General features: G+C 37.7%; 1 protein-coding gene across 8 annotated transcripts in view; it reads left to right on the forward strand.

Annotated features, from left to right (window-relative positions):
- The window catches only part of MECOM (MDS1 and EVI1 complex locus), a 76401-nt gene that overhangs the window by 47593 nt on the left and 3751 nt on the right, over positions 1-25057 (forward strand). For 4 of the 8 annotated variants that reach the window (XM_063306466.1, XM_063306469.1, XM_063306467.1 and 1 more), the window contains 5 exons: positions 2118-2144; positions 13827-13993; positions 16961-17038; positions 20488-20657; positions 21619-21748. In XM_063306466.1, the coding sequence (XP_063162536.1) occupies positions 2118-2144; positions 13827-13993; positions 16961-17038; positions 20488-20657; positions 21619-21748 (572 nt within the window). The remainder of the gene's footprint in view (positions 1-2117; positions 2145-13826; positions 13994-16960; positions 17039-20487; positions 20658-21618; positions 21749-25057) is intronic. The other 4 variants (XM_063306468.1, XM_063306471.1, XM_063306472.1 and 1 more) reach the window with 1 other exon arrangement.

A 25057-nucleotide genomic window follows, 5' to 3' on the forward strand; every position in this document is an offset into this window, starting at 1 on the left:
TGATATGGCAACAGTGCCTCAAAGAATTCTCTTTCTGGGATGCCCCAAATTTATAAAAATAAAATATAGGCATTTTCTTATGTAGATTTGATTTTTTCCCTCCTCTCTTCTTTGAGGGAGAGAATCCTGCATGTATATGGGCCTTTGCATGTGTTCATTGTACAGCTGCAGCCTTCTCCAGCCTGGGCATCCTCAAGATGTATACAGTATAACTCTCAGCTATGGCCATGTTGATGGGGAATTCTGTGAGTTGAAGTCCACACAACTGGAGGGTGCCTGGGTTGGTGAAGCCAGCACTACTTCACTAATATCTTGGGAGAAAACCAAGCTCAAGTTATTTTTGGGCTGTTGACTCAATGATCAAGCTGTCAGCATGAAAGAGAGAGACAAAGTGTGGCATCTCCTTGAATTGTCTTGTCCTCCTCTTTTCTTAGCCAAATTGTTTTGGACCTTTCCTCTTTCCTTTGGGAGTATTTTATGCAGCGCAGCTACCGTGAAAAACTCATTTTAAAGTATTCACAGTCATGTCTCTTATCACTTTATAAAATATTCATGTGATATAGATCACTGTCCTAGGGAAAAGTTACTGCAACAATGTGAGAGGCTACTCAAATGTAATAAAATAACTGCCTCTGGAAATGACTTATTATACTTTATAGAATAGGCATTAAGATCCCAGGCTTGGTGCTGGTCCTAAAGTCCTGATGGTTTGGGGTATTCATTCACCTGAATTCTTTTTCTGCATAAGCTCTTGGACCATTTGTTATACATCTGCTTTTCTGCTTTATCTCTTGCTAGCTTACATTCTATGAACTAGTCTTGCATTGTTTTGCACCCACCAAAATAAGTACAGCTAGCAAATAAAACATTTGAGAACTTAGGGAACTGCCACAAGTGATTGGTGGGCTGGATTGGGTGGTGGGAGAGTTGTCTCACATCGTAAATTATACAACTGCTCCAGATTATCATTTAATATTAGGTACTTATTAGTAAATAGAGGTGAATAATGAGCAATTTCAGAAAAAAAAAACAATGCCATGTTAAATAAGTGGATTTATACAGATCTGGGTTGGTGGGTTGGTTGATCAGGGAAGAAAAAAAAGAGAAACTGTTTCTTTTCTAATTGAATGAATATTTGGGGGGAGAAGAACAAGCAGGAAGAATAGAAGAACATATACTGTCCCATTATCCATTCTTATAACAGTTGTCAAATTGTTCGTATCTGCCTATCTTCTCATGGTAAGATTAATGAGTATTAGAGAATACTAAGAGTAATGCTGGCTGCAAAGGCAGAATTTAGCCCAGTGTTTATTTTAATCAGAGCCATCTCTACCATTTCCTCTACCATTTGGGAGAGGAAAGCATTGGCTTCAGGTAGCATTCCATTTGCTGTGGCATAAAGAATAGCAAAACTGTCAGTACACGGAGTTTGTCCTGTGTCTTCTAAGCTATTGGGCTGCAGAAATGAGTACTGCATTGTGGGAGCAGATACCATCTTATTTTTGATTTCAGGAAGCAATTGTCTTGAGGCAGACCCAGTGTTTGGATAGTATAATACTATACATAGGTATATTAAGATAAATTTAATAATGTTTAATGCACACTCACAGACATACAAGTGCAGGACACATATATAAAGGTGGACTTTCCTGAGCAGTTGCTAAACAAATTGCTCTAATCTTTATATCTTTAGGAAATTGTTAGAACTGAGATGTTAGATAGAGTTTTTAAAAAACTTTATAACAAGTAGATTTCAAATATACTTTTAAAGGCGGTCATTTTGGAGATAGCTTCCTCTATCTAAAAATAGTGTACTAGGCTCAGCTACCTCCTTTTCCTTTCATCCCATTATCCTCTCTTTCATGGACCAGGTTTCTGTCATCTGCTTAAGAGAAACCTTAATCATGGTTATTGCTGATGCATGACAGCCAATTGTCTCTGCAGATTGTAAGCATCCATTGCCAGAAGGGTAGCCATGTTAGTCCCCTGTAGCAAACACAACAAAGACTGTTAACACCTGAGAGTCATATTTATTGTGTCATGAACGATGCATTGAGTGCAATAAAGAATCCAAATGCAGGAATAATGTGTTGTTTCTGTTTCAATTTTGCTCCCAGTTCCAAATGCCTGATCAAAGAACTTGGGTAAGTTTCTTATTTATTTTTTTCAATTTCAATGCTGTAAACAAAATTGCATAAGAAGAAACACAACACAAATAATCTGGTTTACTGCAATATATCTCTTTCCTCAGTAATGATTTTAGCTCTCTTAAATAATAGCAGAGGTTTATTTCAATTTTCTTCAAATGCTGCAGTCTTTACTTAATTGTAACTTCTGATGAAAGGAAGTTTACTACAAAGGTACTGCGCGTGAAAGCTGCATAGATTTTTAAAAACAGATTTGTTGAGCTATAAAACTATCCAAAGCCCTCTGCTTACAGCAGCCTAGTTGCACGTGATATTATTTTCTTCTGTGTTAAGATTAAATAAAAAGAAAACTCCTATTGACTGATTGGTTACAATAAACCTAACATGACATCTAGTCAAATTTCTATGATAAATCATATTTGGAAGGTTCAGACTATTTACCATATGCATGCAAATCCCTCTAATCTCAAAGAGACGTTATTTGTAAGCAGATGAGCGTGCTGGTAGACCCCTCTTCCCACAGGTTCCAAACCAATAAATGGTGAGGATACATAACCACAAATGTGTCAGTGATGGGGGCACAGTTATGAAGCTGGGGCAGGGGACAAATTTATGTAGCCCAGGACCTCTCATATATTTTGATAATCTGCTATGGATTATCTGAATACTTCTTATTTGGAACTTCTAGGCCAAAATTTTGCCCCACATTTTATTTATTCATCAAATTTTGCCACTGCCCATCTCCCCCCAGAGGAGGCACTCTGGACAGTTTACAATAAAGGTAAAAGATTTAAAATACAATAAAACCATAAATAATACATAAAATATGAATACAAGATAAACACATAAAATAAAATCCAGATGGCAATGAAAGTTCTAATTCAGTTCGTGAGTATATGAGGGCCATTTTAGGGCACTAGCCACCCCCAAGAATGACTACTCCCCTTCCCGCCCCAAGCGCAATGGAAGAGCCAGGTCTTCAGTTTTTTACGGAAGGTCAGGAGAGAAGGGGCTTGCCTCACCTCCTGGGGAAGAACGTCCAAAAGGCAGGAGCTGCTGCAGAGAAGGCCCGCTTCCTGGACCCTGCCAGATGGAATTCTCTTATAGCCGGGGTCTGTAACATGCCCTCTCTGCATGACCAGGTGGGACATGTCGATGTAATGGATATGAGACAGTCCCTCAGGTAGCCTGGACCCATGCCATGTAGGGCTTTAAAGGTGATAACCAACACCTTGAATTGGACCCGGAAGCAAACTGGCACCCAATGCAGCTCTCACAGCAGAGGTGTTCCATGTGCTGATCTTGGGGCACCTAGAATTGCCGATGCGGCTGCATTCTGGACCAGTTGTAGCTTCTGGATACTCTTCAAGTGTAGCCCCATGTGGAGCGCATTGCAATAGACTATATGGGAGATGACCAGGGCATGAGTGACTGTTCAAAGGGTCTCCCAATCCAGGAAAGGGTGTAACTGGCTCACAACATGAAGTTGTGCAAAGGCCCTCCTGGCCATGACTGCCGCCTGCTCTTTGAGCAGGAGTTGTGAGTCCAGAAGGACCCCCAGATTCTGCACCAAGTCTGTCTGGACCAGCGCAGCCCCATCCAGAACTAAAGATGGTAAATTCCCGGATATAGAGGATCCATTAACCCACAGGCACTCCATCTTACCAGGGTTCAGTTGAAGCCTGTTGTTCCCCATCCATACCCCTACAGCCCCCAGGCACCCCACAGCCCCTAGAGAGGGTGGTCACAGCATCACTTACTTCACCCGGAACAGAGATGTATAATTGGGTATCATCAGCTTATTGATGATACCTCATCCCATGGTGATGGATGATCTTACCCAGTGGTTTCATGTAGATGCTGAAGAGGAGTGGAGAGAGTACCGAACCCTTTGTGGCACTCCACAAAGGAGGGGCTGTGGGTCGGATCTCTTGCTCCCTATCTCCACCAATTGGGACCAGCCCTGGAGGAAGGAGGTGAACCAGTGTAAAACCACGCCACCCATCCAACTCCCTGAGTTGCCCCAAAAGGATATCATGGTCTCAAAGGTATTAAAAGCCTCTGAGAGGTCAAGGAAAGCAAGGATGGATGCACTGCCCCATCCTGCTCCCACCAGAGATCATCCACAAGTGCGACCAATGCTGTTTCCATCTCATTTCCAGGCCTGAAACCTGACTGGAAGAGGTCTAGATAATCTGTTTCATCCAGAATCCTCTGGAGCTGCAATGCCACCACTTTCTCAAACACCTTCCCCAAAAAGGTGGACAAAAATTATCCAGTACAGTAGGGTTCAGCAACAGTTTCTTGAGGACGGGGTGCACTCTCAAGGATGTATTTACTGTCATCTGGACCCAACCACATGTCACCTCCTGAGCTGCCTTCACCAGCCAGGAGGGTCATGGATCTAGTTGAGAAGTGGTGGACAAGACATTTTAGTGACTATTTGGAGGATTAAGTTTTATTTTAATAAAATTATTCATTAATTCTTTACTAAAGTATTCTTAAAGTAACAACAGTGTCTGTTCTGAGGTAATTTTCTGGCAATCACTAGATAATTTTTAGAAGTTATAACTTAAATGGAAATACTACTGGAATGGAGTGTCTGTCTGGTGGGATAAATTCTGTATTTTATAAATGTTAGCCATTAGAATTTTTTTCTTGGATTTTTTAAGAGTAATGCACGAAAATGCACAAAAAGAATTTAACACTCCTGTGAATCACACTGTATGCCTTATCAAGCCTGTCTAGATAGCTTAATATGTGTGCTATCACATTATAACATCAGAACTACCCACCTTGGGTAGTAAATCATACAACCAAATATTCCTCTGCAGAAAAAAAAAAAGGAAGACATTGCAAACATATTTGTCAACTCATAGTTGACAAACAGAGTGAAGGCATTTTATAAGGCATAATTGTAACCCTGCTGGCTAACTCACCCCTTGACTGACAATCAGATGTTCTCTACATGTACAACTTTGAAATTTAAAATAAAAAATAAATAAAATCCCAACCGAATCTCTTCCTTCAGCTCCCATTTGCATGAGTAAACACACATTCATAGACCTCTATAATTCTTCTTGATTAGAAGAGGTTTTCCTTTCCCATGAGTTATGAAGTTCAACCTTTTTGTGATACACGCATGCCTTAGTATAAATAAAATCTTAGGATCATGTGATGTGAACCATAGGTTGCAAAACAGTATTAAATAAATTTTGTGTTTCACAGGCTATTTACCCTAGATGTCCATCAGGGGTTTTCTATGCTTTTTAAACGAATACTAATATGAATGTCCAAGGTTGATGGTATCCAACCTGATCTCTGAGAGCCGTATAAATACAAACAGTTCCCCACCCCTAATTACAGTGATGTCTGCTTTTTTGAGCTCCATGTGGTGGGAGTGAATTGAGAGTCCATATAGATTTGCGTCACCCAGCTATTTATGGTCTCTTAGGGATTAAAAGGGAGGTAGGAATGCAGACCACTTCCTTTTCTAAACATCTGGGTACAGATACAATCAAGTCTTTATTTTGCTAATCAAAATTATAATGCTGCAAAATGTATACTCTTTTTATTTTAAAAAAATCACTGAATACAGATTAGGAGCAGACATCGCTTCATAATATGGCAGGGAAAATATAAAAATCTCTCCTGCTACCTTTTCCCCGTCCTCTATCAGAAGAATGTTTCCCTAGACGTAATTCCAATATTTGCTCTGAATTTCCTCTGAATGTCATTTTGGGGATCAGTGTTGTTTCTTGATATGTTGGGTCTTCTGTTGCAATTACTCATGTTGGGGATATACAAGAGAAGTGGATGAATACAGATATTATTCCTTTAGCCTGTTTTCTTTGCTCTGTAACTCTAAATTATCTCTTACATTTTCCCCACCTCCTAAAACTATCTCAGTTTAAGGCCCACAAAAGTTTTTGTTTGTTTGTTTTAACAATAGAGTAACTTAGTAGCCTTGCAGGAGCTACTTGAGAAACGGGGTTTGTAGCTTGTCCCCATATCTTGATAATCACAGGTAGACTATTACTAAATATGGAGTTTGGTTCCAACTTCTTAAAGCTATAAATCTATTGATAGACCTACCCTTTACCATTTGTCAAAGTACCTAGGTTGTTGTCTATACCTGTGGCAATAAACACCAGAGATTTATTATTGGGTAATTTTAAAAAATGCCGCTTTACAAGTGAGGAAAAGCAGTTTTCTTTCTTTCTCGGTTTTCCCTGCATGGCCTTTGAAAAATGTTTTAAAGGTGAGACAGAGAATATCTGAAGCCTGAAATGTCATCACAGTGTCCAAAGATTTATACAGGTCTGTTAGGCACTTTTCCAAACTAAAAGGTTCCAACAGCATATTTTCTAAATATATAAATTCACACTCCAAACTTTCTAATGAATAAGAGAGCAAAAGAATTGAACAGGAAAGAATTCTTGCCAAAATTCCTAAAGAGCTGCCATTAATCAGTGGATGGACAATAGCCTTTCCAAAATATGAGGCATTTTATATACAAACACACACACACACACATGAACATATGCAGCAAATCTTGAATTGTGCCACTATTTCAAGAGGCATTTTTTTTAATCTGTTATCACATGGATGGACAGCTTTCCTCTCACTGGGCACTCAAGTTTTTTTTTTTTTTTTGCCTCAGAGATTATGGTGGTGATATGGTGCTATGACTGGAAAGGACAGAGTTGAAATTTGCAGCCTGTTATTTCTTTGATTTCTTGGGCTAGAGGGAGCTTTGGAATGTTGGTTTATAAATCTAAAAATGCCATTTTTGTGAATAAAACCTGAAAATTGCAGTTTTGCCACCAGATTTCTGTGTCATGACCTTGGATCCTCTGGGAACTGCAAAAATGGGGTTTGGGGTTCCCTATGTGGTCCACGTGTTGTTGTTTGTATTGCAGATATCAGAACTCTGATCTAGAACTGAATGTGTTGCATAATAAATATCAAAGAAACCAATGCTTATTTCTTACATGATCTCTATCTCCCACATATTAGGGCTCATTGGTAGAGGGGCACACCTCTACCTCTAAAGAGCCTCTGAGATCCCTACCTACTGCCCTGCCCAGCTGAAAATTACATCTGTAATCTGGCAACATATTTAAGTATCTGTCCCTAAGCTTCAAAGAAGCCAAACATTAGCACATTTCAATGTCCTCCGATCAGCTGTTCTTGAGGGCAAATATAAAACCATCCCTTACAAGTCAAGGCTGTGACCTTTTGGAGAAGATCTATTGAACCAAATGCTCATTTCCTGTTATTCTTTACCTGCTTTAAGGACACAAGAATTTGTTTTATTACTGCCTATCTGATGAAGTACCCAGACAATTCTGATTTGTTTTATGTATGGTTACTTTTATCAGATTAGTATGATTTGTTTTCTTGAATGTGGCTAAATTTTGTTACACCCTCTGTAAAACTAGGCCTGTTCTGATCACCCCAATAGCCAACCTACAATGTTATGTTGTCTTATTTTATTTGAAATAGAAATTGTTTTATTATTTTGATTATTTGTTTATATGTAGAATTTGTAGAATTCTGGTCAGTGACCATAACAAAGATTCTGTTTATTTTCTCTGCTCCAAGGGCTTAAGCTCTTTTGGAATGAAGAGGGTGCTGTATTATTTTTTTCACACTGAAGCAACATCTCTGATGTGACTCAAATTCAAGACTAACCATGTACACTTTAGACATAAGGAAGCCACCAGAATTGCCACCGGTTATATGGAAACATTAATAACTGACAGACTTTACTAAGCTGGTACAGGGATGAAATAATATGGATGAAGAAAGTTGAACAGTGAACAAATGCTAAATAAATGCTTAGCATAAATCCTGGTCAGAAGGAATAGATCTCTTAAGGAGTGCTCAGCTGCTTGCACTTCTGTTTTTAGAAACTAAGGATGGAGATATTCCCATTCTGAATAGTTCTGAGTTTTTGTGAGCTGTCATTGTTATAGTGATGACAATCTTGTAAGGTTTCCTTCCCCTTCAATTGCTGATATACCCTCTACACTTGAGTTCTGCCTCAGCAGCCTTCCTTTGATTTTCTTTGTCTGAGAACATCTGTTCCAATGGGGAAACTGTGACCTTTGCCCTCAAGTGAGGCAAAGAGCTACTCTAGCAAGTCCAGAGGAGATTAAAGAAAGGCTGCCCAGATAGCTTTCATGCTGCTCTAGTGATTCCCAGCAATGACACAGGAGAATACAAATTGGTACAAAGGCTCTTGGTTGTGGGGGAGGGGGAAGAAACAATCATACAGGAGGCCTCAAGTTCACTCTATAGGTGGGAAAATCCTTGCCTGGAATCCTGGAATCAATTGGTATTGATAAGATGGATCCCACTGATTAGTGATCCAGCTCCATGTTAGCATCTTTCCATATTCCTTTCCCTCCTTCCATCCATTTTAATCTTATTCCAAAGTGGATTGATTCAAAAGTAAAGGGGAGAGTAGCTTGTTCTTACTGAGCTACTTACAGAAGTTGGAAATTATGAAGAGCATGGGGATTCTACTGAAAGAAGATTAACTTTTATTCTCTTATCACAATATACTCCATATCCTGGCAACCTGATGCCAGGTGATTTCTCACCACTAGCTTTCAAAGGCAGAAGTCTAATTTGTTTAATTCATGTTGATGAAATCTTACTATACCAGTTCCCATATAAACTGTTCAACAGGCAGCCTGAGGCTGTGTGCCTCTATCTTGCCCTCCTTTTCCACTGCTATTATTGCTTTTTCTGTTGCTTGCAGACATGACATCAGATGCTTCAGAACCATATCATAAATTTTCAAAAAATTGCTATGATAATTGGTTAACTCATTATATTTAAACTTTATATGAACCTTAAAGAATGCCACTTATCATATCAAATCCCTCTGCCCTTAGATGTATAGAGAACATCTATTCCATATCCTTCTTCCAATAGATGTAAAAGATGAGAACTTGGAAGAGTAAGCTGGCCCTCTCCATTGTACCACTAACACCATGGACGGTTCTCCCTTCTGTATTGCAGCAAGACACCTTGCTTTTGCTTTTCCATCAGCAATAGAGGCCACCACACTTTCCATAACATCTTTTCTGTGCCCAGATTGCCATGCTATAAGTGGCTGGATTGTTTGTTAGATATTATATATTTTACTTTAATTGGCTATTCTATTATGAGTTGCATGTTTTTTACTTTTGACATGTATTGCTTTATGAATCTCAAATCATGCAATGTATCAGTATTTAAATTCATAAATAAACAGAAAATGGGAGAGTTAGGAATGGCTGTGTTGTATCAGAAGCTTGGGATCAGAGTAAGTCTGGGATCAGAGTAGTCACTGCAAGTTGGTGTGTTGACCCATGGGAGAAGCTAAATGTACAAATAATTAAATCTGCATTAATTTGTGTTAAAGAACCATGGCAGATATGCCATCAGATAGATAGTACCAAGTGTTATAACTTCATAAAACCACTAAAATAATTGGTTGATTAAACGATTACAGGCAGAGAATGAGTTAACCTATTGCTACTGGAAACTGTAGGAAGGAAGAATATCTGTCTAAGCCTAAACATATAAGTAATTGGTAAAGGAACTGATTCAAATATATATCATAAGCTTGTCCTGTTCAGATTATGAGATGGCCAGGCAGAATTACTAATAAAATTCTTTATTGAAATAACTATTTGCAATAGCAAAAGTCCTTGTAATAGATTAGGCAATTCAAATCAATCAAGTCCACCTAGTCTGCAAAGGACATTCAGGCAACATTTCAGGGTCAGACCATGGCAAGACAGTGAGGTAGAACTTGGCCAATCCTCTGACTGAAGCTGCAAGGCTGGAAGGAGCTAGAGTGCGTGGCAAAGAGGAGGCTTGACACACAAATCTGCAAATGGTCAAGCAGGTTGGACCAGGCTGGAACACAGAGGCTAGACAAGGCTGGACTGGAACATCTAGACAAGGCTTGGATCTAGAGGTAAGACTGGACTTGACTGGAGCGTCTCAGCAAGACTTGGATCTGGAGGCAAGACTGGACTTGGCTGGAGCATCTAGGAAGGCTCACATCTGGAGACAAGGCTGGCTGGACTAGAATGTTGAGGCAAGGCTCGGATCTGGAGACAAGGCTGGACTGGACTGGAGCGTCTCGATGAGGCTTGGAACTGGAGGCAAGACTGAATCGCGCTGGAGTGATGTGGCGAGGCTTGGAACTGCAGCCAAGGCTGCGCTCGGCAGGAACTGTAAGGAGAGGCTTGACTGGAGCGGCTGGTGCAGGAAGCAGGTCCACAACAGCAGAAGGCATTGGCTCTGGTTCCATAGTGGCTACAGGCAAGGCTTTCCGACTGGTGCAAGGACTCTTCCGCAGGTGCTGTGAGCTCAAAGGATCAGTTGTCTCTGGCCACTTGCTCTTGGCACACCTGCCATTTTAAGCAATCCTTTCTGTGCCTTTTCTCACCTGCAACCAATCGGGCTGCCTTTTGATTAGTGCACTTCTGTGCTCAACTTTCTCGAGTGCTGATTGGAGGAATTAATTCTCCCTCTGAAGTATGACTAATCAGCGTCTTTGATTTCTCCCGCTCTGCTGAGCCACTTCTGGGTTTTAATTCTCCAAGTCCCTCCTGATAAGTTTTGTTTTCCCCTTCTGACTCCAGATAAGTTTCGTTTTCAGAGTCAGAAGCAGGCTCAAACCTTACAGAGCTGTATCTCATCCTTCCAGTTGCATGTCCTCCTGCAAAAAGATGGTCTCCTATTCCAGGGGTCATCACTAATTAGCCAAAAGCATTGCCCTTCTGCAACTCCTGAAGTTAGTATCAAAGCAAAATTCTTAGCTCACTAACAGTTAGAAGGGGTTAAATGCAGTGGGAAATGTAACTTTGACTGATTCTGGAGAGAAAAATAGGAATGAGTGAAAAGTGCTAAGATAAAGCAGAACTCTGTGGACCAGTAATGAGCATGCTCTACTAGGATAAAATTACCTCCTATCCCAACCTACCATCATCATTACCTATCTTGGCCCTACGATCAGTACCCGTCAAAACCCTTCATATTGACAAATGCCCTGTCCACTTCCATCTTTGGAGAATGTTTTAGCAGCTGAGTGATTATGAATCAAACCCCAGAGCTTTGAGCCCTTACTGCTTCCCTCTGCTTTCCCATTTGTCTCCTGACAAGTAAATGTATCTTGACTTTCCTCTGAGATTTTTTTTTCCTTTTGCATGATGTTTGATGAAAGACATTTGGCAAATTGGCAGTGGTACCCTGTACATTGCAATTTGTACTCGGTGTTAGGAGTCTGAGTATGAAATGAGAAGATAGGCTATAGGCAGCAGAGGGGAAAAAAATTAGTTCTAGCAGAATATGAATAATCATTCAGCAAAGCAAGCAAATGTTTATTTTGGAGGAAAAAGAGCAGCACCATCCAAATTATCCTAATCACTTTGTATCTTAATTTGAAAATGTAAGCCAGATGACCCTTTTTCCATGTAACTTTCTATGAATGATAAGTAACGTTGGAGCTTGTGTGAATGCAGTATAAAAAAGAAGCAAATCAGGTTTGCAAGCAGCTATCTTTCTTTTCTAATTGCCACCCATGGTTTTGTGGATGTCAGTGTTATGGAGGCTAATTCAACAATCATTTGGAATAAGGAGTGTGATTTTACACATTCATTGCAGCTGAGTAATGTTCTGTTGAACAACAGTGATAAAAGAAAGCACATAAGAAAATGTATGGCTATTTAACATGAATTGTGAAGATGAACCATGATATGCATAATTCTTAACTTAATGGAATGCTACTTTATTTAGAATTGTTTCCAGCAGTGTGATTTTTTCATCACATTATGCTTTGTGGCATAATTGTGCTTTCTAACATTCCATTATGGATGATCACATCTGGTAGCACTTGATACTTCCCTCTTCTTTCTTATTGGTCAGTCTCAGTTCTCCTCTGCGGTTTTCTTTTTAGGGATATACAGTACAGGTTTACTAAGAAGTAAGTTGCACTGCATTTAAAGAAACTCCGAAATGGGTGCGCTTAAAACTGGAGCATGATCGGCATACATTGGTGAACATATAAGTAGTGTAGAATAGCCAGTAAAAGTTATTCTTCTGACAACTTTCACATGGCAGTTTACACATATTTTCACAGACAGTCAGGAAGAAGCTAGTTTCATTATACATACTTGATTTTAATTAAACAGAAAGAACTACATTTCATTGTATAGAATCCTAATAAATGGCTCAGAAATGTACTTCATTCCTTGATTCCTCTGCACATGATTACAGTGCACGCAGCAATCAATAGCTGAGTGTACTGTATAAAGTTAACTGGAAGTTACGACGAAGTGATATCCATGGTTTTAAATCTGTGATGGGAACATGACATCATAGACACTTGATAAATGTATTTAAATAGGCATATGAGAAATGCCTATTTGTGCATAAGTCAATCCTCTGTCTCTCAAACCCTGAGACAACTAAAAGGTGGCTGAACTAAAGCAGAAACAGGCATCATAAAAAGGTAGCTTTATCTTATTTCTGGACATGATCCTTGGATCAGAAGTACTATCCATTTGGATTTGCTCATGCAGAGCTATTCCATAAGGGTACTTCCCAGGTAACTGCAGAGGAGAAGGCAGTTCTATGCAAGCCTGTCTTAGATATGAGTTGAGAAATTCCAAGGAAGCTCTTGAATTAAAGCAATGGGATGATACCATGCTCCACTGGTACAAGCCATCACAGGCGTAATGAAATTGAAATGTACAGGTGTAATATGTAAGGCGGGAGCCAGTTTGGTGTAGTGGTTAAGTCATCAAGCTAGAAACCGGGAGACCATGAGTTCTAGTCCCACCTTAGGCACAAAGCCAGCTGTCTGTCACTCTCAGCCCTAGGAAGGAGGCAATGGCAAACCACTTCTGAAAAACCTTGCCAAGAAAACTGCAGGGATTAGTCCAGGCAGTTACCAGGAGTCAACACTGACTCAAAGGCACACAAACAAACACCCACAAAAAGTAAAGTCCTTTTAAATTGAGACAAAACAAATCCTTTTAAATTGAGACAAAACTTTCAAAGGAATGGGAAAAGGAATTCCATTCCCTTGCTGGTGTTTCATACAGTTTAAAATTGAAATAAGGGGCAGAGAGATGACACAAATATATCTTTCTTCCTGCATAAAGAATAGTTGTCATTGCCATGAATGAGCCCTGCATGACAGAAAAGCACTGAGGTTCATGGGAAAAGGTGGTCACTAGAATAACCTGGGATTGGGCTCAAAATATAAACATAAATAAGTGCATTAACGTTCACACAAGGTTGTTGTAGTTTTGTAAGAGACTGAGAAATCCTTAACAAAATTCTACCATTCAGTTGGCTCAAATCTAGTCCTCCTTGTATCAGAATAAAAGAACATGTATGAAAGAAATTACTTGTGTTATTAAAATAGAAAAGTTCAATGTTAGAGTCACTTTTATGGTGAGATGGGAGGTGTATAAATTTAATAGTAAATAAATTTAATAACAAAACTCTCTTCTGACAAAATACCCAACTGCTCTGTCTCAACAGGTCTAATTAATATGATATGCTGTTCTAAAAATGAAGACTTTTGAGTAATCTTTAACTTTCCTATATTATTTTGGATATCTAAGAATTTGCATTCACAGTATCTTCCCCTTTTTGCAGATGTCTGCCATAGAAAACATGGCTGAAAAGCTGGAGAGCTTTAGCAACCTGAAACCAGAAGCGGGTGACCTCATTCAGTCTGTCCCTTCCATGTTCAACTTCAGAGCCCCTCCCAACACCTTGCCGGAGAATCTTCTTCGCAAGGGGAAAGAACGCTATACCTGCAGGTAAATTCTACATCCTAATTACCCCCAACAGTTTCTTCCTACTGTCTCCTCTCTCTTGCGAGCAGCAGTTTACTTTAGAAATTACTCAAACTCGGATGATTAATAGGGATGATGGTGGGTCACTGGCATTTTAAAAGGTTCTTTCTTCAGCAAGACATGGGCACAGTGCTTGATTTTGTGTTTGTTTGCAATTATGGGAGGAATTTGTCCTACATTACCATGAGCTTGATAAATGAGGCCAAAACATTACATACACAGACTTGTTCCAAAATTTCCCCATCACCTTTATATTATTGTGTGATCTTTTCCCTCATCATTTTTTTTTCCCCTGATCATGAATTGCAAGACTGTTTTCCCCTTGGTCTTTTCTTTGATAATGCCAGAAGGGAAAATTCACAAGATCTGTGAATGATTAGGAGATGTGAGAAAAACCAAAGTTGTCACTGCAAATCTTTAGCTCAAATCAACATCTTCCTAAAGAAATCAATGGAAGTTTTGTCTCAGAGTTGGATCAAGCATACAGATATCTGTAGTCTCTTAGGCCCTAAGTGGAAAACCATTTGCTAACTTAAAAAGGAGTCTTTTTCTTGACCTCTAAATTTCATGAGTTTCACAGCTCATTATAGTGCAAATCTGATTTTCAAAATTGGTCAGAATTTAAGTAGTGAATAATCTGGTAATGCCCTTGACAGGTTACCAAGTTTCCACTCACCCTGTCTGGAACAATTTTAAGAGTTTGGGCATTTTTTAATAGATGGAAACATCTGTACCTAACCATTGAAGGTACCATTTTAAAAGGAAAAAAAAAAGAAAAAAGAATAGTACATGTGTATTTTTTTAGAGATGTACCACAGAGAGAGATTGAGATGTTATATGTCTAAAATGACTAATTTTATTATTTGGCCTTGTGAAATTGATTTATTTGTTTATCAAATTTATATGGCCGCCCATCTCACCTGAAGTGACTCACCCGACATTGAATTTGGCCTATTTGGCTCTCTTAATTTGTGTGGAATGATGAAAACAAAGTGGATAGATGCATTTCTTGATGAGAATCACACATTCATGATTGAAATATAATTAAAGAGTTGCCAAATAATTAATACTGGATTAGGGTTACTGCTATGGTAGCAGTGGAAAGGAAATTACACTTCTGATTCCACTGAAATAAGTATAACTATAAAGACAGTTCACAGCCATTAAGTTACCAGAAATATGATTGCCATTCTCATACTTGAGAGACATTGGCAAACTCATCTGCAGCTTCCATGGATTTGCTGTTGTTTCCTAATTTTGCATTTTGTTATTTATCCAGCATCTGTCAGCCTTTGCAAAATGTAACAATGGCTAGTATCATATAAATTAAGCAAGGTTGTTATCATAAGTTTACTACCATATATACCCACGCATAAGCCCATCCATGGCTAAGTCCACCCTCGAATTTTTAACCAAAATACCATGAAAAATGCACCACCCCCAGATAAGCAGACCCTCAGCATTTTCATGTTTCAATTTTCACAATCATCTTATCTGTGGGTGGCATATTTTCCATGGTATTTTGCTTAAAAGTTTGAGGGTCTGCTTATCCACGGCTGAGCTTATTTTTGAGTATGTACAGGATATACAGGTACTTTTAAAAAGCTGAGGGAACAGCCTACTGTATATACTCATGGATATGCCCATCCGAGAGTAAGTCAATTTTTTTAATTTGGGGGGGTGTATTTTGTCACCTAAAATTCTCAGTTTATCTGCAGGTATATACAGTATCTGTTTACTCTCTGGTATGACAAACATTATGGAAAAGGAAATAGGCATCACAGGTAGTTATTTTGTTTCCTCCTTTGTGATTCCAGAAAAAGTTTCAAGAAATTAGGTTGGGATTCTCAGAGGTTTTGCAGATAAATCCAGAAATACTTAACTAGTTTGCCTGGCATACACTCACACACTAACACCTTTTACTGTGGTGATTATGAGACTTATACCAAAAAGACCAAATGTATAGCTTAGAAGGGATGACACACAGCAATTTTAGCACAACATATGCATTATCTAATAAAGATTAAGGATAGCTTGTTGGCAGCAAGTGGGAGGAGGAATTTAAATAATGCCAGGAATGAATGTCTGTGAGCAATGGACGTGTGTCACAACATGACGTTATCTTGTCCATTTCACATTGTGCACAACTGACTTTTACTATACAAGTAAATCTTCTAGTTCACAATTCATGCCCACCTTATGTAGTGTCAACTGTCTTCATGCAGGGACATATTCATAAGAAAGATGTGGATTTGAAAAGATAGCATTATCTCAGATTAGCTTTGCCTGGTCAAAAAGTAAAATTCACTTTTCTTTAAAAATACCTTTAGCATTTCTTTTTCATAAATACTTTCTGGAAGATGTTCTTGTTTTCATAAAATAATCTGCTGCTGCTATTTCAAGGTTCTATTTCTATTATTTGTATTTTTTAAAATCTGCTGCTTATATCCCAGATCTTTATCAGAATGATAGCATATATGTTTAATATTTGGCATATCAGTTTATTTAATATTCCTAAATGCGTCAGCTTCTTTCATAGCACATCTTTATAGAACCTTAATGGAGTGGGTCTCAGTAATGTAGTGACTATATACATTATAATACACTGGATATAACAAACAATTTAAAATAAGTTTCCATCAACCCCAAATTCTGAGCCCCTGAAAAATATATTTCCAACACATTATCAGAATTGTATTTTAAAGTGAATATTAAACTGAAAGCTTGTTTCTCAGATATTGTCCATAGATACTTTGGTAAATCACCACTTCAATTCATAAGGATTTTTATGTATTTATCGTATCTGTTTTCAGAAATATTAAAAGATCCTAGAAATGCTTATGTTCATGATCAGTTTGAAATTAACAGCTAGGTCTGCAATTTCTTTATATAATGTAAAATAAATTATTATTAACTACTTTCTAATAATAGATACTGTGGCAAGATTTTTCCAAGGTCTGCAAATCTGACTCGTCATCTGAGGACACACACTGGAGAACAGCCATACAGGTACAAGATAAATGGATTGGTATATATCTGGCAGGGGTAGGGCCAGAAATAACTGTGAGTCTCTTATTTGAGAAAGATTATTGTCAGTATGCTATATCAGAGTTGCAGCTTCAGCCTTTCACCAGCAAAACTTTGTAACTAATATGTACAGAAACAGACTGCAGTAGGGCAGCAAAATATAGTTATTTTTTTAACTCTCATGTGTCCATGGATGGTCATCTGGGACTCTGTTTAAGGTGAGTCATTCCCTGATGGGAAGGGTCAAGCCTCAGAACTATCTGCCAGCCACTTGTGAGGAATATTTTAGCTATATGACAGATAACGTTGTTCAGATCCACTCCTGCCCTTTCTGTTTAACATGCGCATGAAGGTGCTAGGTGAGGGCACCCATCAGTTTGAGGTCAGGTACCATCAGTATGCCACATACTTGACCCTGACTGCCCAAGTGATGTTGTCTAAGTGTTGTTCCAGTGTCTGGAAGCTGTAAAGGTCTGGATGAGGAGCAATAGTCTCCAGAATGGGTGACTGTGGACATCTGTCTCCTGCTTCCAGAAAGCGTTCATCTTTAGTCCTGGAGGAGGTAGTACTTCACCATTCAGAAGGGATGCACAAACTGGGAGGGGAGGTCCTAGATTTGCAGCCTGCTCAAAGAGCAGGAGGCAGCTGTGGCCAGGAGGGCCTTTACATAGATTCATCTGTGCACTGGTTAAGCCTATTCCTGGGACTCATCCTAGTCACCTCATGTATGGACTATCACAATGCATTCTACATGGGGCTGCCCTTGAAGACTACTCAGAATCTGCAGCTGGTCCAGAATGTGGCTGCATGGGCAATGATGGGCATGCCATGATATCACCATATAATACCACTACTCCACTAGTTTCCGGTTAGCTTCCAGATGCAATTCAAGATACTGGTTACCACCTATAAAGCCCTTCCTAGCATAGGACTATCTATCTCCAATAATTTCTATCCTGTACAGAAAATGGGCACAGGCAGAGCAGATCTGTAAGACTCCATCCTGACCATCTTTAAAATGTCTCCGAAAACATTACTTTTCCCCCAGGCCTTGGGTTAACAAGGCCTTTTTAGGATTTTATATATTAGCTAAATGTTTTCTTCCAGGATGAGCATTGCCATTCTCTCTCTTTTCTCTCTTTCTTTCTCTCTCTCTGGCTTCTATTGTTTCAATATTGTGTACCACCACCTAGAGTCTTCAGGAGTTGGGTGGCCCTCTAAAATAAATAAATAAATAAGCAATGGCCCATTTCAGGGATGGTTAAATAGGTTTTCCCCCCTGAGTTTTGCTCTGACTATCCAGTTTAAATATCAATTTTTAAATGATAAAAATAAATGAGCAATATTCACATTTTATTTAAATACAATATTCTAGAAAGGCGATTTTGATTATTAAGCATTGTTTGATTTCTGTATTTATTCACTCACTCTAGAAAACTCCCTATTTTATTTGTTCTTTTCTTTCTTTTGTTTTTAATGAAGATTAATGTTTATTCTTGCATGCATTTTTATCCTACTATTTTCTTCAAAAACATGGGTAGTTAGTGGACTAATCATCATGTCTTTCTCTTTTGAACTACTTCTCTGCTGGTATGTTCCATTGATCTCCATGGGACTTAACCAGGAGACCTCATGGGAATAAGACACATGGAGACTATTCATATAGTCAAACGAGAAAATAATTTTAATCGTACTCAACTTTTATTTCATGAAATCAGTGGGAAGGAACTCATCTCCTATTCTAAGAGAACAAAATACATTGGTATTTGTTTTGCCTTACAAACAAAGGAGAAAAAGTACATTGCTTGGGACAGATTTTCCTTAGTCCTGAATTTATGTGAGAAGTGGGCTTTTATGTGACTTAATTCATGTTTTAAATGGTGTCCTAAAACCTGTTATGCGTTTCTGCTGCCTAAGAGCCAGAAACAATTAGCGATGTAATGCATAATATCTTCCCTGAATAATTGACTTAACACACAAAGTAACAGAGATTTTTTGAAGTACAGGAGAAATAGACGATTGGAGAAGGGAGGGAATGATGTTGATGTAGACTGTTGGCCAGTTGCCAGCTAGAAAATTTGGAATAGTTATAGCATGTCTTAGTAATGGCTTAAAAAGCAATACAGTAAAGGCTTTGGGGATTTCAAATCACTGCAGAATATGAAAATTGATGCCTCTAGTACCCAAGTGATAGACTAAATTACTCATTTTGGCATGATATTAAAGTTTTGGATTGTTTATTTCTGCATTTGGGGAGATAACTGAATTTCCTCCAGGATTAGCCATTGAACAAGCTAATTCTTCAAGGACAATTTTATCACACAGTATAATCTTGAATGGGGAGGAAAGTGCCATGCCTACCTTATTCAAGCCTTAGAAGCCATTTGTTTCATGTGTTCTACTCAGACTGCTTAATTTTACCATATTGACAATGGCACAAAACAAAGTCTTGTGTTTCTTTGATCATTCAAAGCTTTGGTACCATACATTTTAACATATTCATTAGGAACATATTATCTGTAAGTTATGCATGTTTAACTCTGAAACACCATGTTTCTTCATTTAAGTTGAATTGAAAAACTTTTTGTATGCGCTATATACATACATGTATGTGTTTTAAGAAAAAGGGAGTTAACAGTTGGTCTGTTAAATGCACAAAATTATTGGAAATGTTTCAAACAGAATTGTATGAGATGTAGGGTCTGCATACAATATCCTACAAGTGGATTACAGAACAGTTTGGGAAGAGGCAGAACTGAAAAAATGCTGGGATGGAGAAAATGGACTGGGAGGAGTTTTCCTCCCTCTTTCAAAACTTTAAGATCAAGTGTCATCCAATGAAGCCTTTGGAAGGACATGTAAAACAAGCAGGAAAAAAAAAACAGCTCTTCACAGCAGAAAATTAACCTGTGGAATTCATTATCATAGCCATGATGTCTACTAACCTGAATGGCTTTTTAAAACAATTGGATAAATTCATAGCGGATAGATCTTTCAAGGTCTATTAGTCCTTAAGACCCAATAATGCCTTCACTATGGGGCAGCCATCTTCTGTGTGTGAGCACTCCAGAGACATCTGGTTGGCCACTTTGAGAAAAAAAATGCTGGAGTAAGGTGCGTCTTTGCTTCAGGGTTGCTATTTGTACTGTTATGAAAGAAAAGAAGAAATACATTCCTCCAGCGTTGCCCTTCCTGATGGGAGTGGGTTCCTGCTGGTTACAGTATTCAAACTATTTGCTGTTCAGGTGCTATCACTGCATTCACAAGACCTACTGCAATGGAGGTTTATAGAATAAAGCAGAATGATGAATTACCACATTGTTGGTATCTGGAAATAACATTTTTTTTTAAAACCTCTGTTTTAGGTGAGTAGAGTATTTCTGGTTTTTGTTCTAGTGATATACCCTTCCATATTTGATATTTATTTTCAGATGCAAATACTGTGACAGGTCTTTCAGCATATCATCTAATCTGCAAAGACATGTCCGTAACATCCACAACAAGGAGAAACCCTTTAAATGCCATTTATGTGATAGGTGCTTTGGCCAACAAACCAACTTAGACAGACATCTCAAAAAACATGAAAATGGCAACATGTCTGGTAGGTGACTACCTTTCTTTTTAATACTAAAGTATTTATTGAAGTTCATGATTACAAAGAGATTGCCAGTAGCATTTTAATTGTATTGGAACCCACTCATTCCATCTCAAGACAATTGCAATGATTTTTCTGTGTTTTTTTTTAAAAGCTAGAGTTTGAAATCCACAATTTAAAAATATTAAAATTTTACCAGAAATCTAAATTCTATCCTTAGATTTTCACCATAAAGTTAAGACAACATGTACTGCACAACATCAAGCTTGAACTTGTGCATGGTATCCCAAAGCTTTGGGTACAGCCCCCAGAGCCTAGGCAAGAGTTCCTTCCTAGTAAGAACTAATAGTCTGATAATCCTTTTTTTTTTCACTTACCCAACTATGTAGAATGTTATACACAAGAGTAAGTACCACTATCTAGACGTCCCAAACACAGTCAATTAAATCATTTGTGTACTATTAAACAGGTACAGAACTTTTTTTAGAGAGAGGAATTTGAACACAGAAATGTCAGATACATGCATCAAGTGTTCACAGTCATAAGGAGACACTTAGCGATGCCTAAAAACTTCAGTGAGATTTGGATATTATGTTCTCAGCATGTGAGCTGTCCCTAAGAAGACTTGTCAATTGAACAAGGAATATTATAGGGATGTTAAAGATGTCACTTACTAGCATCCCTTTTGTGGATCCCAGAACCCTTCCAAAGTGAGTGGAAGGGTGGCTAAAGATTTTTTTTTTCTCTGTATGTTGGGTGGTTTTGTAGGATTAAGAAACAAAACTTCAATTTCAGCCCAAGAAGCTTCCAAACCTGCCCCAGAATAGGTCCTGTCCCTGCTGACTTTTGAAGTGCAATCTTTAACCTGCCACACAAGCTTACAAAAGTTGTGCATCTTCCTCCTCCTCAAAACCAAATAAGTTTTTGTCTATACATCTTTGCTTTTTTTTTTTTTTTTTTGGTAAAGGTACTGCTACATCTTCACCTCACTCTGAACTTGAAAGCACAGGGGCTATCTTAGACGATAAAGAAGACTCATACTTTACAGAAATTCGGAATTTCATTGGGAATAGCAATCACAATAATTCAGAGGAAAGGTAAGATGTCACTTTTCTACTGTTGGACTTAATGACAGTCTTTTTCTGACTGTGTTTTTCCAGCTCATTTTCTAAAGAAATTAGGCAATACTAAGTTAGATTTACTTTAAAGTAAATGTTGGAATACCAGACATAGTTTCATTGGGCTGATTACGCAGACTTTATAAATAGAATGTGCCTATTAAATACAAAATATACATTATTGTCCTTCCATTATAAACTTGAACTCTCAAAATTTACTCAAAACATTTCATCAACCTTTCTTTTACAGTTTTAAACATGTAGAACAAATTTATTTAAGCTTTTTGTTCTTTTGTTGTGTTTTCTACATAGTCAAAGCAATATATTCTGATGTGATACTCCCAATAACTTGGGTCTGGATATAAGTTTGAATCTCCTTGATGGTTATCAAAGTAAAATGTAATGATATCAGCATAACCAAAATAGTTAAATTCTAAATAAAAATCTGGTATTCTGACCAGAAGTGTCCAAATATATCAACAGCTTTCAACTGTTTAATTTTCAAACTAGATTAGTACAAAAGAAGATTACAATTTTGTCCAAATTGAGAATTGGGACTAAAATCAATAATGCTTTTGTGATAATTGGCTGTTTAATTGGCTTCTATGATATTGCTCAGCCTTTCAAAAATTTGCATCAGGTTTTCATTTTTCACTTAGTTTTGCACATTAAATCCAGAAATTCGAAATTGTTCCAGACCATATATAATATAGGGAGATATTTGTAACATGTGGAGTGGACCACATAGTTGCTCCACAATATTTCACCAACTACAGATCTTATGAAATGGCAGGCTGGAATAAATCAACTCTTATAAATCAACTGATGAGATTGGAGATTTTCCCCTCCTTGTTCCTCTTGATATGGCAGACTTTATTCACAGCCAGTATTCCTTATGATACCTACTTCAGTATCTCTAGGAACACTGCTGCAGAAGACAATACATCTTTAATAAGATGCTTGATTTCTTAGAGAAATAAAATATCAGAACAGCATCCCTAATGAAGTATGATATCAGGCTGAACTATTGGTGACTGCCTTATGTTCTGAGAACAACAGCTGGCAAGGATGCATACCTAATGAATAATTATTTAACACAAATGAGAATATATGCCCCAGTTCTCCCCAGTACTAACCTTTCTAAAGAAAGTGTCAACCATGCATGCTAAATACTCATATTAATTCCTCACCAGATTATAAAACAATATAGGGAGTTTTCCACCATTCGTACTTCAGATTTGTAGCAATATGATCACAATACAAGCAGTATATTTCAATTAAACTGTAGTCTTTCTTAAAAGTATGTATTCAGAGATGTATAATTGAGGTTATGAGGATATTGGTCTTGACTCCCCACAGTCCTGAGTATGGTCCTCGGAGTTTTTTCAGAAATTCTGCTGAATTTGTAAATTTTAAAGTGACAGAAGGGAACTTTAACTATATTTGATTAAATTAAATTCAATTTATTTCATATTTCAGTTTTCTTGGCCCCAGCCATATCTTTGCTTTGACCCTATTTATTTTTTAGAGTGACACACAGCAAATCATTTAAAGGTCAAGTGTGACCCTTGGCTCCCAAAATTTTTGATATAGTTTTTTAAATTTCTATAAAAATGCATCATCTTAAATAAGTTGGCATAACTATATCTGCATACTTTGCATCACAAAGGTAGTTATTGCACACTGTTTAGTATTTCCCTTTTTATGTTTCTTACTTACTTTAATGCTGGGATCAATAGGCCTATATTGATGAAGACAAATCTTTGTAATTACATGCATATTGAAATTTTGTTCTCACACCATGGCCATGTTTTAGTATGTTTCACATCTGGTTTCAAGATATCCTTATGTAGGAAGAGTCTGTAAGAAGAAAACACTGGATCTTTCAGTGTTTTCTTTCAAAATATATCATTTTTAGATTACATTTAATATGTATTTCATACTTGGGGAATTAGGACATATAAAAATGTAATTAGTAAATCTGGCTTTTTTAATCATATGGTTTATATTTTTTTGTATTTAAATCCAAGTACTATTCACAAGAAATATTCTCCAACTGTTGAAGTTTGCCATCTGGCAGTCCCTGATTTATGACTCATAATTCTTATGATTATCCAAAACATACTAGCAGGGCACTCTAATGAAACATGCCAAAAATATTCTCTACTAAAAGGATGAGCAGTTCTTGCTGATCTTTCCAACAGATTTCTACATGCTTTATAGCTCCTGTATACTTACTGGTTATTGGATGATTTCTGATTGGTTATTTTTCTTCTATGGGGTAAATTAAGAAATATATTGTGAGCTGTGAAGATACAAACTTTCCAAATGAGTCCAAACTTAATTGTGGGCAGCACTACATGATTTTGACAATGATGAGATAATTTCTGGTGTGATTTCATTCTCTTTAGCCAAATAGACTAGTTATAGGAAAAACTAAACATAGTCACAGGAGAAATAACATTCTTTTTACATTTCAAAAGAATAATTTGGTTCTAGGGAATGGGTTGGGTAGGCCTAAAGATTTCCTATTGGCTGTTTATTTACACATTTGAGTTAAAGTGAAGTCAGGCTAATCAGAGCTTATCTCTGAGGAAAACGACAGAGAATGATTCATACAACTAAATAATTAAATTCTTACTGTATAATATTAAACAATGTCAACAATTCACATGATTGTTTGTTCAATCCATTTTGGAATATAATGTGCTTAAGATGATGATTGATTCCATTTTACGTCAAAGTATTTGTAATGTACTTCACTGCCCCAACACAATGGACATTGCTAAATCCTATATGGCAAGGTTCTAAGTGAGAAGTCCTTCATATAAATATAAGTGAGGTTATAATTGGATGATGCATGTTACTGTTAGTGAAAATTACATTGTACTATTCCTCTGAAATAATTCTGTTTCTTGGGCCCTCTATGATTGCTGAAAACTTTCCTCCTATTTGAGGTAGAAAGCAAACAGAAGACCTATAAATAGGTGTATCACAGTTAAAAACAAAGGCATCTCCACCCAAATCCCACTTTCTCCCACAATATAACCTAATTTAATTTCAGCCCTTCACTCCACAAAAATGTTGTCTATCCTTTGAAGACATCAGAGCACCCATAATTCATGGTTATTTCATGACTCTCACAGAATAGGAGATAATTATCCTGTACTGACAGACATCATTGTGCAGTAGTCTGCAGAAGCTGCTTTGAGCATCTTTCTGTGGGAAATAGTGCAGTAGCAGACAGGAGATGAAATGAATAATTTCATCTTAAGCTAGTGTTGAATA

Source organism: Candoia aspera, chromosome 6 (genome assembly GCF_035149785.1).
Source record: "Candoia aspera isolate rCanAsp1 chromosome 6, rCanAsp1.hap2, whole genome shotgun sequence".
In the NCBI taxonomy this organism is placed as follows: Eukaryota; Metazoa; Chordata; class Lepidosauria; order Squamata; family Boidae; genus Candoia; species Candoia aspera.